The sequence below is a fragment of the Physella acuta genome, unplaced genomic scaffold (assembly GCF_028476545.2).
Source record: "Physella acuta isolate Inbredline_101_S28 unplaced genomic scaffold, ASM2847654v3 ptg001394l, whole genome shotgun sequence".
NCBI classification, from domain to species: domain Eukaryota; kingdom Metazoa; phylum Mollusca; class Gastropoda; family Physidae; genus Physella; species Physella acuta.
Genome location: NW_026732909.1, coordinates 166,016 through 181,283, shown reverse-complemented (window position 1 = coordinate 181,283; position 15,268 = coordinate 166,016). Strand labels below are relative to the sequence as shown.

General features: G+C 39.4%; 1 protein-coding gene across 1 annotated transcript; it reads right to left on the bottom strand.

Annotated features, from left to right (window-relative positions):
* Positions 1-4,245: 4,245 nt before the first annotated feature.
* LOC131927281 (3-galactosyl-N-acetylglucosaminide 4-alpha-L-fucosyltransferase FUT3-like) lies at positions 4,246-13,361 on the bottom strand. The gene is made up of 10 exons (XM_059283045.1): positions 13,283-13,361; positions 12,578-13,076; positions 11,854-11,962; positions 11,558-11,638; positions 10,901-11,029; positions 10,069-10,229; positions 8,640-8,844; positions 6,265-6,424; positions 5,803-5,885; positions 4,246-5,227 (listed from the first exon to the last, which is right to left on the bottom strand). The coding sequence occupies exons 2-10, from the start codon at positions 12,825-12,827 to the stop codon at positions 5,086-5,088; spliced, it is 1,320 nt and encodes a 439-aa protein (XP_059139028.1). The 5' UTR covers positions 12,828-13,076; positions 13,283-13,361; the 3' UTR covers positions 4,246-5,085.
* Between the last annotated feature and the right edge of the window lie 1,907 nt (positions 13,362-15,268).

The following is a 15,268-nucleotide window of genomic DNA, read 5'->3' as shown; positions in this document are numbered from 1 at the left end:
ATTAATGATAGGAAACATGTGTTATGTTATGAAAAAAGCGCATGTATTACGCTTTCACATAAATCAATAATCCAAAATCACATAGGCATAACACAATTTATGTCTTCCTATTTCGGCTATTAAAATTTAAAATGGTGGAAAACGTATTCTAAATGATTTTAATTACTATCATTCCTACGTGAAGTTCATAAAAGCAAACTTTCTGTTAACATTTTAACAATGATATGATGGTTATTGATTTTGAAGTTTAGAGTCGTGTTGTTCTGATCAATAAATCGTTTAAAAAAATACCGAGACATCATTTATTAATTTAAGCTGTGAGGGTCGGCGTGGTCGAATTCGTAAAGCTCATGGTTGCTAAACCGAAAAGACTCGAGTTTGAACCCTCGGGCAGATGCGTCTCGACAGCTAGGGACCGCAACTCATCAAAGACAGACAACTGCATAATCAAACAACTGCTGCCCTGTAGTTTGTTCAATCTCTAGAATTAAGAACGATGAAGAAGAAAGAAACCCAAGTCCAATACAAGATGTAGTATAGTTTCTTTATTTACACATATCAACTCCTACTCCTAACCCTACTTTACTATACACTACTTCTGCTATCTCAACTATACCCTAATTAATTAAATTCGAAGTCCAGCTCAACTACACCCTAACAATTTCTATCTACAACTTCTAACACATTATAGTCCAAAATTGAATTCCATAGTCTAATTTTTGTCTGGAATTTTAAATTCCCAAAGATTAAAATAATCTTAACACACAAAATAGACAAAAAGATAAAATATTGTAATTAAAAAGGTCATTGTGTTTATTGTGGTTCACCAATCATCAAACGTTATAAATTCAAAAATGCTATCATCTTAAACAGACGATAGCATTACTTGCAACACACTTTTGTCAAATCAGCAGTGTATCTTTGCAGATCGACGCCCAAATTCAAATTCAAAAGTATGGATTAATACAACTATTGAATGATAAGAGATCATCCTGCTTCCCTATTCATAGCTAATCTCAGTGGCGTAGGCAGGGAGAGGTTAGGGAGGGGTCATAACCCCCCATAGACCCCTCGGTATATATATATATATATATATATATATATATATATATATATATATATATATATATATATATATATATATATATATATATATATAAAGTATGAGGGGGGTGCAAATCGAAAGTTTAAGGGGGGGGGGGTGCAAATCGAAAGTCTAGGGGGGGGGGGGTGCAAAATCGAAAGTTTTTATTTCTACTAGATTTTATTCTACTTTTAAAAGTTTAAGTAAACAAAAATCATGTCTATATTTCGAGTTGACATCCCACGTAGTGTTATATTAGAATATTCGAGAAAGTTTAGTGGAGATCACTCCCGGTTTATTTTATTTAATAAATACAATTCTTTACAGCTCTTAACACTTTATTCACTTTCACAGCTGAGCGTCAATTACACAATTCAAAAATACTTCGTGCATGACAGTGACCATACAAAGTAATGCTAAAATGGCTGCATAATAGATAATTGAGAGGAGCCACACAGCTCCTGGGGAGAATGTTACCGTAGCAGCTTGGAATAAGCAGTTTCGCAGGAGCTGTCGAAAGGAAACCAGAGTTGGGAATCCTATTGTGAGTTTTATCTTCTAGATGGGTTGCTGTCCCCAGCTGACGAGCCTCATCTTCCTCAGGGTTCGAACTCGGGGCTTTAGGCTTAGCAACCGTGTACTTACCCGCCCGACCACAATTTATTGTAAAGAGAACTGGCCATTATTTGTTTAGGTAACACAATTATAACAGTGAGAATTCACCCAGACGGTGACTAGACTTCACCATATGTAGTACATACAGCGCTTTATGTTTTTTTAATTTTTAAATATTTTTTATCACATTGAAAATAATTTTTAAAAAGTTCTTTTTTGTTTAAGTTGAAAAATGTATATGTTTTCTTGTCACTAAGCTTAAATCAAATTTTCCAAGCTTTTATTAAACCTATTTTCTTTGTATGTCTTTTTGGCGTCATTGATTGAAACTGCCGAACAAAATATCGAGCACTTCTAACTGACCGATTCGTATCAAACTTGGCCGTGGGTCAAGACTTGATGACAATGTAATCTGACATCAAATTTGACTTAATTTTAAATAAATTAATTAAAATTTACTGAGTAAACTAGGGGGACCTATATTATTGCGCACTATTATACGCGTATTTTCATGTTCGTTAGGTGGCAATAGTTTTTGAAAAATTTTAGTAGCCTACTTCAAAAATTGCATACAAAACGATGTAACAACAAACTTTTATGTAATAATGCACTAAATAGGAGAAAATAAATGATTTTTCTTAAAATATATAATGATTCACTGCTACTATTGTTTAGAAAAAATTCGCTGTGGCAGCAGAAAGTCTGGCCAACCTAAGCAAACAGTGAGCGATAGATCATAAATTTTGTGCAAGTTTTCTGTCACTGTGAGATTGGATGTATGTAAGGCAGTGTTTCTTCCAGACTTTTTCTCCGGGGGGGGGGGGGGGCACTTGATATTTTCGGGGGACGGACAACTTCCGGGGGGACGGGAGGGGCGCGGACACTGGTTAAAATATATGTTTTCTATATAAACTCCATTTCGTTCGGTGGGGGGGGGGGGGGGAGACTTTCTTTATATGCTTGGAAGAAACTCTGATGTAAGGTTTGAGTTCTGTCTGTCTGTGTGTCACCTGTTTGAAGTATGTGTAGGTGTTACCTTGAGAGTGGGACTTTCTATTGAGCTTAATGAAAATTTTAATATACCTTTGAGTATGGACTAGCGCTGGATTGACTCAAAATAAATAATTAATTGAAGTCCAGTTTTAATTGTCAACTAGTAACTGTCAACGTCTGTACACGGCTTGAGTCTGTAAGAACTCCCTGAGTCCACCCAGCTCTAATGAATACCTGATTGACTAATGATATCGCCACCCCCAGCAGTAAACCATGTTTCAAAACGCCACCATCCCCTTAAATAAATAATTCAGTTTCTCATAACATAGTTTCTCGTGTGAATTAGATAAGATTTGATTACACTAAATAGATCATGGCATTTTTACTTTCTCGTATATATGAAGTATAGAGAAAGTATTGTAATCGTGCACAAAAATAACATGAAATTTTGACAGTTTTCACCGTTTTACTCCTCAGTCCCTCATCACATCCGGAGTACAGCGGCGTAGCGACCGTTCCCGGCGCCCGGGGACAAACTTTTCGATTTGCACCCCCCCTCGAGATTTAGATTTGCACCCCCCCCCCCCCTCAAACTTTCGATTTGCACCCTCCTCAACCTTTCAATTAATTTTTCCAACCTATTTTGGCGCCCCCTAAGGTCGGCGCCAGGGGACATATGTCCCCCCGCCCCCCCCCCCCTCGCTACGCTACTGCCGGAGTATAGAGGACTTATTTTTTTGAGAAATCGTAAATAGCGTAAATTAGTAATTCCGGTCAACGGAAATTTCTCAAAATTTGACAGAAGGTAGAGAATTAGATTTTTTACTTACATGTGAAATTTCATTTATCTATCTAAAATAGTACTCAAGTTATAGGCTTTTGAAAAATTCAAAGTAGAAAAAGTACCACTTCCGGTTATCGGAAGTCGCTCAAAATTTGATACGGATCTACGATTTTGATAAAATACTTATATATGAAATTTCATCAACCTAGCTATAACGGTACTCAAGTTATCGTGTTTACACACAGACAGACAGACAGAGAGACACACAGACATACGGACAAGATTGCAAAATTATGTTTTTCCGTATCAGTGAGGTGTAAAACGTCGAGATTTGCAAAAATCTGGTTTTTTTCTTTTTGCACGATTACAAGACTTTCTCTATACTTCGTATATACGAGAAAGTAAAAAAGAGAAACTTGTCCTTCTTCAGTGAGATTTCCCTGATACCACCCCATAGAGCATGACGTCATTGGAAGACGAAACCTTAACACTCCTGTTCTTACCGTATCTACCTTGGTCGTCAGTGGACATCAATTAGTTTTACCTAGTGCTAAATTTAATTAGTATTATCAAAACAAAATATTTAATTAGTACTTAGACAAAAAATTAATCATCACAATCAAAACAATAAAAAACTAATTAGTACTATGAAAATAAAAAAAAATAGCATTATCAAAAAAAAATTAGTATTATTATAAACCAAAAATGTACACACAAACGTCAATGTGTAACAATAAAAATATAAATAAACTGATTCATATAAGGCCAATCAGAGATTGAAAGTTCAATATATTTCCTAGTTAAATAATTAAATAATCCTAATAATACATGCACTTTTTTTTACAAACTAGCTAATTAAAATAAATAATTCCAACAATACTAGCATATTTTCACAAACGAACATGAAAAATGATTGCTTTTACTCTCAATAACAGTTTCAATGTACTCCGTTACAATTGAGCAAAGATACATCACAAGATTGTAAGCGGCGGTGAAATATGTCGTCAAAGGATTTTAATTCAAGACGTCTTTTGAACCACAGCAGATGAACATTTGACAGTTACTTTTACAATGAATTAAAATTAATAAGCTGTAGATATAAGCTGGATACATTCGACTCTTACACGTCTGTGAGATGTAATGATTTGATGGTACGTTTAATTTAAACGGACAAGACAAAAATTAGTTGGGAATTCATGGACTTGATGGGGATGGATTTGATAAAATAGACAAACAAAGGTGGTCTGGACAAGATGAACTAGATGTGATGGATTTGATAAAATAGACAAACAAAGGTGGTCTGGACAAGATGAACTAGATGTGACGGATTTGATAAAATAGACAAACAAAGGTGGTCTGGACAAGATGAACTAGATGTGATGGATTTGATAAAATAGACAAACAAAGGTGGTCTGGACAAAATAGATAAGTTGCGGATGGATTTACTAAAAATAGAAGAGCTAAGTTGGTCTGGACAAGTTAGACGTTACAAAAATAAACTGAGCAAAGATGGAATAAAGTAGACAACAAAGCTGATTTGGCCTGGACTGAAATGGCCAAGCCTAGGCCAAGACAAACATGAACTAGACACAGTTGAACTTGCAGAATGCTACAAATCTGCAGGCTCGTGACAATCTGAAGGTGATCCATTAAACTTGTCCTTTATACTCTCAATGCGTGCACTCCGTTGGTCTGTGTGCATCCGCTCGCACAGTGCACATTGCACCCTACCCGCGGGGACATAGCGCCACCTATATAGGACGAGAAACGTGGATCAGATTACAATTTTGTTGCTAAGAATCGGAATATTTGATCTAAACTAAAGCAATTTTATTAATAATAAACACATAATATCTTATAGTATTTATTAAGTAATAATAATATAGACTTGATTTTTTAATTTAGATTAATAGCATTTAGAAACTAATAATTCTAATTGTACACTAAACCTTTTAGGATATCTAATTAAATAGTTCTTAGTGATAACCATAAAAATGAAGACAGCAAGGATGTCTTTGGAGACTGCAAAAATCAACACTCCGGACGGAATGGAAGTTGTTGGTTGAGGCCATAGGCTCCACAAGGAGCAAAAAGCAAAGCGGATTATGACTAGAAAACCCTAAAGCAATCTCTCGTAAATTTGTGATAATATAGCAGAGTTCATGACAAGTTAGCCTACAGCTATTGTAGTTTTATATGACGGAATAGTAGAACTAACAAAAGGGACTTGGTTACGTTGCATACGGAACTTGTGTTAAGCAGTGAGTAACTTTTCAACAGTTGAACACAAACATGGAACGTTTTAAAACAAATCTGCCACACGAACCTATTCTTTCTCCGCAACATTTCTGTGTATCTTTTCTTGTCGGACCCAAGCTCCAACAAGTACCTGGCCAGTTCTTCTGGTGACTGGAAAATGAAAACCAGGCAACAACTATAAACAACTATAGCGATGCTTTTAAATGAGACGATGGAAATAAGATGGATATTAATGGGTGGTTTGTAAAGTAAATTTCTCTCTGACGGTCCATGGGGCAAGTGAAGTAGAGTTCAAATGTGGCCCTGGCATATGAAGAGATAGTGTGGTCAGTACTATACCATGCCGCCTTTACTTTCGCTAGTGGGTTAGGTACTCATCAGAGCTGGGTGGACTCAGTGACGTTTTGCGGATTTGAACCAGAATTCGAACTCAATACTTTCGGGTTAGCAGTCTAATATTTTACCACTAGACCACGGCGTCCCACCAGGGGTGGACTAAACAGAAGATGACGCCACATGTAGAACTCACAGAAAAATCAGCGGCGTCGACAAAGATCCCAGAGGGCAGGTATTTTTTGTAGTCGAAGCCGCCTCGAACCACAGGGATGATGTCAACGTCTTTGAAGAGTTTGAAAAACTTCTCAGATACGTAGTCTTTGCACAGGGAGTTCTCGAAAGCCAGGTAAAACCTAGTAAAGGTAGGATTGAGATTGTTATAGAATCGGACATAGAAAACAAAAAGAGATGGCTACGGGACTACAAAGAGGCAGGACACAGACAACATGACAGAGGCAGGTCTTAAAGAGCAGGACAACAAGGACATACTCATGTGGTAGAGGCAGTAGGACGCGGAGTACAAGAACAACAAACTAGAGATAGAACAAGAACTAGAAACTTGACAGAGAACAAGAACTAGAAACTTTACAGAGAACCAGAACTAGAAACTGGACAGAGAACAGGAACTAGAAACTTGACAGAGAACAAGAACTAGAAACTTGACAGAGAACCAGAACTAGAAACTGGACAGAGAACAGGAACTAGAAACTTGACAGAGAACAAGAACTAGCAACTTGACAGAGAACAAGAACTAGAAACTTTACAGAGAACAAGAACTAGAAACTAAACAGAGAACAAGAACTAGAAACTTGACAGAGAACAAGAACTAGAAAACTTGACAGAGAAAAAGAACTAGAAACTTGACAGAGAACAAGAACTAGAAACATAACAGAGAACAAGAACTAGAAACTGAACAGAGAACAAGAACTGGAAACTTGACAGAGAACAAGAACTAGAAACGTGACAGAGAACAAGAACTAGAAAACTTGACAGAGAACAAGAACTAAAAACTTGACAGAGAACAAGAGCTAGAAACTGGACAGAGAACAATAACTAGAAACTGGACAGAGAACAGGAACTAGAAACTTGACGGAGAACAAGAACTAGAAACAGAACACCCAGAACAAGAACTATAAACTTGACAGAGAACAAGAACTAAAAACTTGACAGAGATCAAGAACTAAAAACTTGACAGAGAACAAGAGCTAGAAACTAGACAGAGAACAAGAACTAAAAACTTGACAGAGAACAAGAGCTAGAAACTGGACAGAGAACAATAACTAGAAACTGGACAGAGAACAAGAACTATAAACTTGACAGAGAACAAGAACTAAAAACTTGACAGAGAACAAGAGCTAGAAACTGGACAGAGAACAAGAACTAAAAACTTGACAGAGAACAAGAGCTAGAAACTGGACAGAGAACAATAACTAGAAACTGGACAGAGAACAAGAACTATAAACTTGACGGAGAACAAGAACTAGAAACAGAACACCCAGAACAAGAACTATAAACTTGACAGAGAACAAGAACTAAAAACTTGACAGAGAACAAGAACTAGAAACTTGACAGAGAACAAGAACTAGAAAACTTGACAGAGAAAAAGAACTAGAAACTTGACAGAGAACAAGAACTAAAAACATAACAGAGAACAAGAACTAAAAACGTGACAGAGAACAAGAATTAGAAACTTGACAGAGAACAAGAACTAGAAAATGGACAGAGAACAAGAACTAGAAACTTGACAGAGAACTAGAAATTTGACAGAACAAGAATTAGATACTTTACCGAGAACAAAAACTACAAACTTGACAGAGAACAAGAGCTAGAAACTGGACAGAGAACAAGAATTAGAAACTTGACAGAGAACAAGAACTAGAAACTTGACAGAGAACAAGATTTAGAAACTTGACACAGAGAACACGAATAAGAAAAGACACAAAGAAGCTGACATAGAGCAGGACGTAGAAAGACGATGACATGTCACACAGGACGTAGAAAGACGAGGACATGTCACACAGGACGTAGAAAGACGAGTACATGTCACACAGGACGTAAAAAGTCGAGGACATGTCACACAGGACGTAGAAAGACGAGGAAATGTCACACAGGACGTAGAAAGACGAGGACATGTCATACAGGACGTAGAAAGACGAGGACATGTCACACAGGACGTAGAAAGACGAGGACATGTCACACAGGACGTAGAAAGACGAGTACATGTCACACAGGACGTAAAAAGACGAGGACATGTCACACAGGACGTAGAAAGACGAGGACATGTCACACAGGACGTAGAAAGACGAGGACATGTCACACAGGACGTAGAAAGACGAGGACATGTCACACAGGACGTAGAAAGACGAGGACATGTCACACAGGACGTAGAAAGACGATGACATGTCACACAGGACGTAAAAAGACGATGACATGTCACACAGGACGTAAAAAGACGAGGACATGTCACACAGGACGTAAAAAGACGAGGACATGCCACACAGAACGTAGAAAGACGAGGACATGCCACACAAGACGTTGAAAGACGAGGACATGCCACACAAGACGTACTTGTACTCCTTAGACAACATGGGCAGACACAGTGACGTGTCGTTGTCCCGGTGTCTGAGCCCACAGGTCAAGTTCCCGCACAAGCCGAAGATGTCCACGGGCAGTACGGAACTCATCCTGCGGACGTAGACCTCCCTGAGCCCCCAGGTATCACAGTGGCTGACAAACCATGCGATGTTCTTAGACTTGTCGTCGTAGATTCGATCTAAAAATACAGCGTTTGATCACTTTAAAATTACGTTGCGCAATTATTTCTTTGAGTTTTTTTATAATGTTTCTTTATAATTGTTGATTTTTACAAGCATTTAATACGAGCTTTTATTTAACGTGCTTCATCCGTCTGTCTGTCTGTCTGTCTGTCTGTCTGTCTGTCTGTCCGTCCGTCCGTCCGTCCGTCCGTCCGTCCGTCCGTCCGTCCGTCCGTCCGTCTGTCTGTCTGTCTGTCTGTCTGTCTGTCTGTCTGTCTGTCTGTCTGTCTGTCTGTCTGTCTGTCTGTCTGTCTGTCTGTCTGTCTGTCTGTCTGTCTGTCTGTCTGTCTGTCTGTCTGTCTGTCTGTCTGTCTGTCTGTCTGTCTGTCTGTCTGTCTGTCTGTCTGTCTGTCTGTCTGTCTGTCTGTCTGTCTGTCTGTCTGTCTGTCTGTCTGTCTGTCTGTCTGTCTGTCTGTCTGTCTGTCTGTCTGTCTGTCTGTCTGTCTGTCTGTCTGTCTGTCTGTCTGTCTGTCTGTTTTCATAGATCAAAACGGGCGAGTGAAATTTCTAGGCCTTTAAACTGACCTATTCGTTTCAAACTTGGCACATAGGTCAAGACCCCATGACAATGCAATCTGGCATCAAATTTTTGATAACCAATTAATTTTTATGGATTAATTACAATTTGGGTTGCCATCTCAATATGGGCTTACACATACCTATTTCCTTGAATGGGCTGGTCATCGGATATGGACTTACACCGACCTATGTCCTTGAATGTGGGCTGTCATCAAATATGGGCTTACACCTACCTATGTCATTGTATGGAGGGTGGTCGTCAAATATGGGCTTACACTTACCTATGTCCTTGTATGTGGGCTGTCGTCAAATATGGGCTTCCACCTACCTATGTCCTTAAATGGGCTGGTAGCCAAATATGGGCTTACACCTACCTATGTCCTTAAATGGGCTGGTAGCCAAATATGGGCTTACACCTACATATGTCCTTAAATGGGCTGGTAGCCAGGCTGGTAGCCAAATATGGGCTTACACCTACCTATGTCCTTAAATGGGCTGGTAGCCAAATATGGGCTTACACCTACCTATGTCCTTAAATGGGCTGGTAGCCAAATATGGGCTTACACCTACCTATGTGCTTAAATGGGCTGGTAGCCAAATATGGGCTTACACCTACCTATGTCCTTAAATGGGCTGGTAGCCAAATATGGGCTTACACCTACCTATGTCCTTGTATGGCGGCTGGTATTTCTCCAACAGCCCAAACGGAAACGGGACGTCAGCGTGCAGCTGGTAGGTCAAGGTCCAGTTAAACAAAGACTTGACCTCCTCACGCTCCAGGTAATAGTTTTTTACTGCCGGGTCAAAGTTGAAGAACACCCATCTGGTGATTCGATAACAACAATGAGATTAATCGGGGGGTGGGGGATATTTAGAGGAAGGGGGTGTAAATTAGATGTTAGCTTGATGATATGTAGCTCTGGTGGGAACCTGACTCACGTTAGGGAAAGTAAGGCGGCTGTGCATAATAGGGCTGGTAAGTAGGTCACCAACCAGTTAAACGGCTCAATAACACCTGAACGAGCCATATAACTGGTTGGTGACCTACTTACCAGCCCTATTGCTGACAACACTGTTCCTTTCATATGCCGAGGTCACAGATACAGGTGAACTCTACTTCACTTGTCCCATAGACCGTCAGGTTTAAAAAGGAACTTTACTTTTCTCTCAATGTATCCGAATATTCGCATTATTAAACTATTTTTATGTTTATACAACAAAAAATCTTCCTTGAGATTACCAATAAAATCAACAATAATGGACTTTGTTATATAAAAATAGCTAATAATAGTTGGGATTTTTTATATAAAAACAGTCAATAATTGGTGGGATTTGTTATATAATAACAGCTAATAGTTGTCGGCATTTGTTATATAATAACATCTTATAGTTGTTGGAATGAATTTGTAATATAATAACAGCTAATAATACTAAATCAAGAAAACAAAGCATAGTTTACTTAATGATATGGCGATGCTGTTTTACGGTAGTTACCTTTGTCCAGGAGGGCGGTGGAAGGTGGGGATTTTGTACAGCTTGACCCAGGAGGCTTTGATCATCACGGCGTGGGCCCGGGACATGTTGTTGATGTACTGGCACCTGCTGTACATGCAGTCTTGGAACCTGGGAGATGGGTGACTTCATAACATAGTGGTCAGTACAAAACACCATACGTGGTCAGTCACCACCACATACATGGTCAGTACGCCAGGGCATACGTGGTCAGTACACCACAACATAGTGGTCAGTACACCACAACATAGTGGTCAGTACACCACGACATGTGGTCAGTATACAGCAACATTCGTGGTCAGTACACCACAACATGTGGTCAGTACACCACGACATGTGGTCAGTATACAGCAACATTCGTGGTCAGTACACCACAACATGTGGTCAGTACACCACAACATACGTGGTCAGTACACAGCAACATGTGGTCAGTACACCACAACATAGTGGTCAGTACACCACAACATAGTGGTCAGTACACCACAGTACACCACAATACACCACGACCTACATGGTCAGTACACTACACCTTAGAGGATGAGTACACCACTACACATGTGGTCAGTACACCGTTAAAAAAATTAAAAAAAAAGAGTACACTTCCCATATGTCTGGTGTAAACAGTCTTAATTAACTCACCCATGTTTGTGGTATTCCTTTCCCCAAGGCATCAAGTATGTGACGTACTTGACTGACTTCTCTACCACCGGCCGAGACATTCTTTAGGATTTCAAATATTACCAACATAAAATCGTCTATAGACAAATACGTTTAAGCAGATAGCTAGTCATTATGAGGCTGATAAAATGTTAACAAGAAAACGTTGCTATATAGCTTGTTTTTCAAGAAAAGGTGTAATCCCTAAACCAAACCAGTGTTTCTTTCAAACGTTTAAATTTTTTTAAAAACGATAAAGGTTCAATAAAAAAACTTACTTAATCCTTTCTTTGTTCTCGTTGTAAATGTAAGGCGAGTTTTCTAATCGTCTCATCTCAGCCTCATCGTCATCTTCCTTATCTTTCCCGTCATCTTGGTGTTTATCATCTGTACAAAAATATGGATGGATGGATGGATGGATGGATGGATGGATGGATGGATGGATGGATGGATGGATGGATGGATGGATGGATGGATGGATGGATGGATGGGTGGATGGGTGGGTGGGTGGATGGATGGATGGATGGATGGATGGGTGGGTGGGTGGGTGGTTGGATGGATGGATGGGTGGATGGGTGGGTGGGTGGGTGGATGGATGGATGGATGGATGGATGGATGGATGGATGGATGGATGGATGGATGGATGGATGGATGGATGGATGGATGGATGGATGGATGGGTGGGTGGATGGATGGATGGGTGGAGGGGTGGGTAGGTGGATGGATGGATGGATGGATGGATGGATGGATGGATGGATGGATGGATGGATGGATGGATGGATGGATGGATGGATGGATGGATGGATGGATGGATGGATGGATGGATGGATGGATGGATGGATGGATGGATGGATGGATGGATGGATGGATGGATGGATGGATGGATGGATGGATGGATGGATGGATGGATGGATGGATGGATGCAATAACTAAACACTAACTCTAAGGTGGTTCTAACGCCTACCCCCATCCCCCACCCTACTTCAACAGAACTCAAACTTACCGGACCCAGTAGCGACGGTCAGGACCCTTGCTTCAGCTTTTCCTTCACCAGCAGACGACTTCCTGCTCGCCTCCCCCTTCAGCAATATGGTACGCTCCAGCCGGGTCGTCTGAGACAACAGCTTCGGTTTTTGTGTGACGTCATTCAGCCTCTTCATCTGCTCAGCCACGAAGACGAAAATGACGATCGTGATGAGGACTTTGAACAAAGTCCGCATCTCAAGGCGAGTCTTCTTCCACGTGAAAAACATGAACCGGCGAATGTTTGCCAGGGCTGGAGAGTTTGTTTGTCCCGTGAGAAAAATGATTTGAGTTTTTAAAAATATTCTGTTACGAACACATCAGTACACGTATTTCATAAGTAGACATTCGAATTTTATTTCTTTATTTGAAGAAATAATCTAAGTCCAATTGTTTCGTTGGTAGAAATTTGAATTTTAATATTCCTTCTCTATGAATTCAAAATTATTCGTTAGTTCATAGAATTTCAAATTCTTGATCTTTTTTGATAAACACAGTACTTGTGTATTGTAAGTATATATATATATATATATATATATATATATATATATATATATATATATATATATATATATATATATCGATTCTTATAATACTTTTTAATAATATGAAAACAGCAGTACAGCTATTTCGTTCGTAGCAATTCCAATTTTAAACCTCCAATTAGAATTAAAAAATTGCACACATCATGAATTGTTGTGATCTTCACTAATTAGACTTGGAAAAAGTGACCAGACAGTAATCGAACGACAGCTACAGTCACGTGATCCATGTAGCCCTGTGCTCAACTTGAGGCAGGTGATTCACGGGGAGTTGAGAAAAAAACAATAGACAGGTGTGGAGGGACCCAATGGAGGTTTGAGATCATTGGGTGAACCACAGTGGTTCTCGCATTGTCCTATAGCTACCCCAGATGTTTGAGATCATCGGGTGAACCCCAGTGGTTCTCACATTATCCTATAGCTACCCCAGAGTTTTGAGATCATCGGGTGAACCCCAGTAGTTCTCACAATGTCCTATATCTACCCCAAAGTTTTGAGATAATCGGGTGAACCCCAGTAGCTCTCACATCGTCCAATAAATACCCTAGAAATTATATTGTGCTAAATGGTTTTCCCGTTGTCGGGTTTAGACCATTGGGTGAAGCCTGATGGTTCTCGTTTTGTCCTATACCTACCCCAGAGTTTTGCATCAGGTGAAGCCCAGGGATTCTCGAAATGTCCAGTCCCCTAGACAAGTCATGATATTGGGCCTAAATTTTCCGGCGGTGAGGGCGAACACTGGTAAAGTATGTATTTTCTATATTAATTCCATTTCGTGCGGGGGAGATGCCTCGAAGAAACTCTGGTAGTGTTGAGCAGGAGAATGGCTCTGTCCTGCACTTAACTTCCACTCTCTCGGCTCTTTTCCCTAGTCCTAAATATCTACATCCTACTGCTTTCTGACATTCGCCTAAACAACTCTGATGTTCTATGAACGACTGCTGCTTGGTCAGTTGATTGTCTCACGTGGCCGGTCATCATCTCGCATCTCATTGGTTTCAACCTATTCTTAACTGCTTGACCTAAGGCTATTGCCTAAATTCTACATTTTCTTCTTTCTGTTTGACCTACTTCTAAACTTGCCTAACATTGCATCATCACAGATGGGAAACGACCAACTTGATATTCTCAAGTTCGGTTCGTGGTCCTATCAAGTTTTTTAGAAAAAAATATTTTTGATTTTGCCATTGATCTTGAGACACTAAAAAAATAATAATTGTAAAATATGCTGTAACCACCACCACACAGAATGAGAACCATTAACTCCTGCAGGCCCTATCATATCTCTATCATCTCATTACTGTCACCCAAACCTACCACAGTCCACCAAACAGTGTGAAACAGGCTCCACCTCGAGCCCTCCCCCCTCCCAGTCCTCCACACCTGCCCTACGACTACCTGCCCAGGTGTCCCCATCTACCTCAGACAGGTGTGTGACTTATATCACCGCGTCATCGTATATGAGCACTCATATCCCCACAGGTATAAATCATGCTGGTACATTTATGAAAACTTGAGCATCGATTTTTAGTTTTAATTAGGCGATCGATTGCTGTTTTGTTCGATAGGTAGTTTTAATTGGAGTCCCTTTGATTGTAAGATTGTATAGAGATTGTGACTAGCTTAAAAAAAAACTTACGACTGTTTTGTTTTGTTCTTTTATAACATGATAATTTTCAAACTACAACAGGGTTGTAACTTAATATTAACCAGTCTTCAAGCATACAGCTTCCCCATATAGATTTTACATATAGATTTTATAAACCAGCTACAGCCAGTCTTCAAGCATACAACTCCCCCCCATCTTGGTTTTATGACGCATTTACAACCAGTTATCTTTTTTAATCAAATGCTCTTTTTTTAGTCGTGTGAAGTAGCAACTTAACAGCAAAGAACAAACTGAAATGAAAAGAATAAATATGAAATTATTTGTTTATACAATCATAAAAACTCACTTAAAACTTTAAGTTTTAATGTTCTTTTTAATAAAAAGAACTAATTAAAGCAATTAATATAAAACACAAAGCCCAGGTGGGTAGAAGACCTGAGTCAATGAGAGGGTTGCTTTCAGTCCTTTTGCTCCGAGGGCCATTTGAAATTTCCGAGGAGGGAGCAGTTATACAAATACT

Bases quoted from the DNA above. Each gene is read 5' to 3' on its own strand.
- LOC131927281 (XM_059283045.1), bottom strand. From the start codon at position 12,827: ATGTTTTTCACGTGGAAGAAGACTCGCCTTGAGATGCGGACTTTGTTC. The intron at 10,230-10,900 runs GTAACTACCGTA...TCGAATCACCAG, and splicing joins CACCGCCCTCCTGGACAAAG to ATGGGTGTTCTTCAACTTTG. The intron at 5,886-6,264 runs GTGAGTTCTACA...TTCATTTTCCAG, and splicing joins TCGACGCCGCTGATTTTTCT to TCACCAGAAGAACTGGCCAG.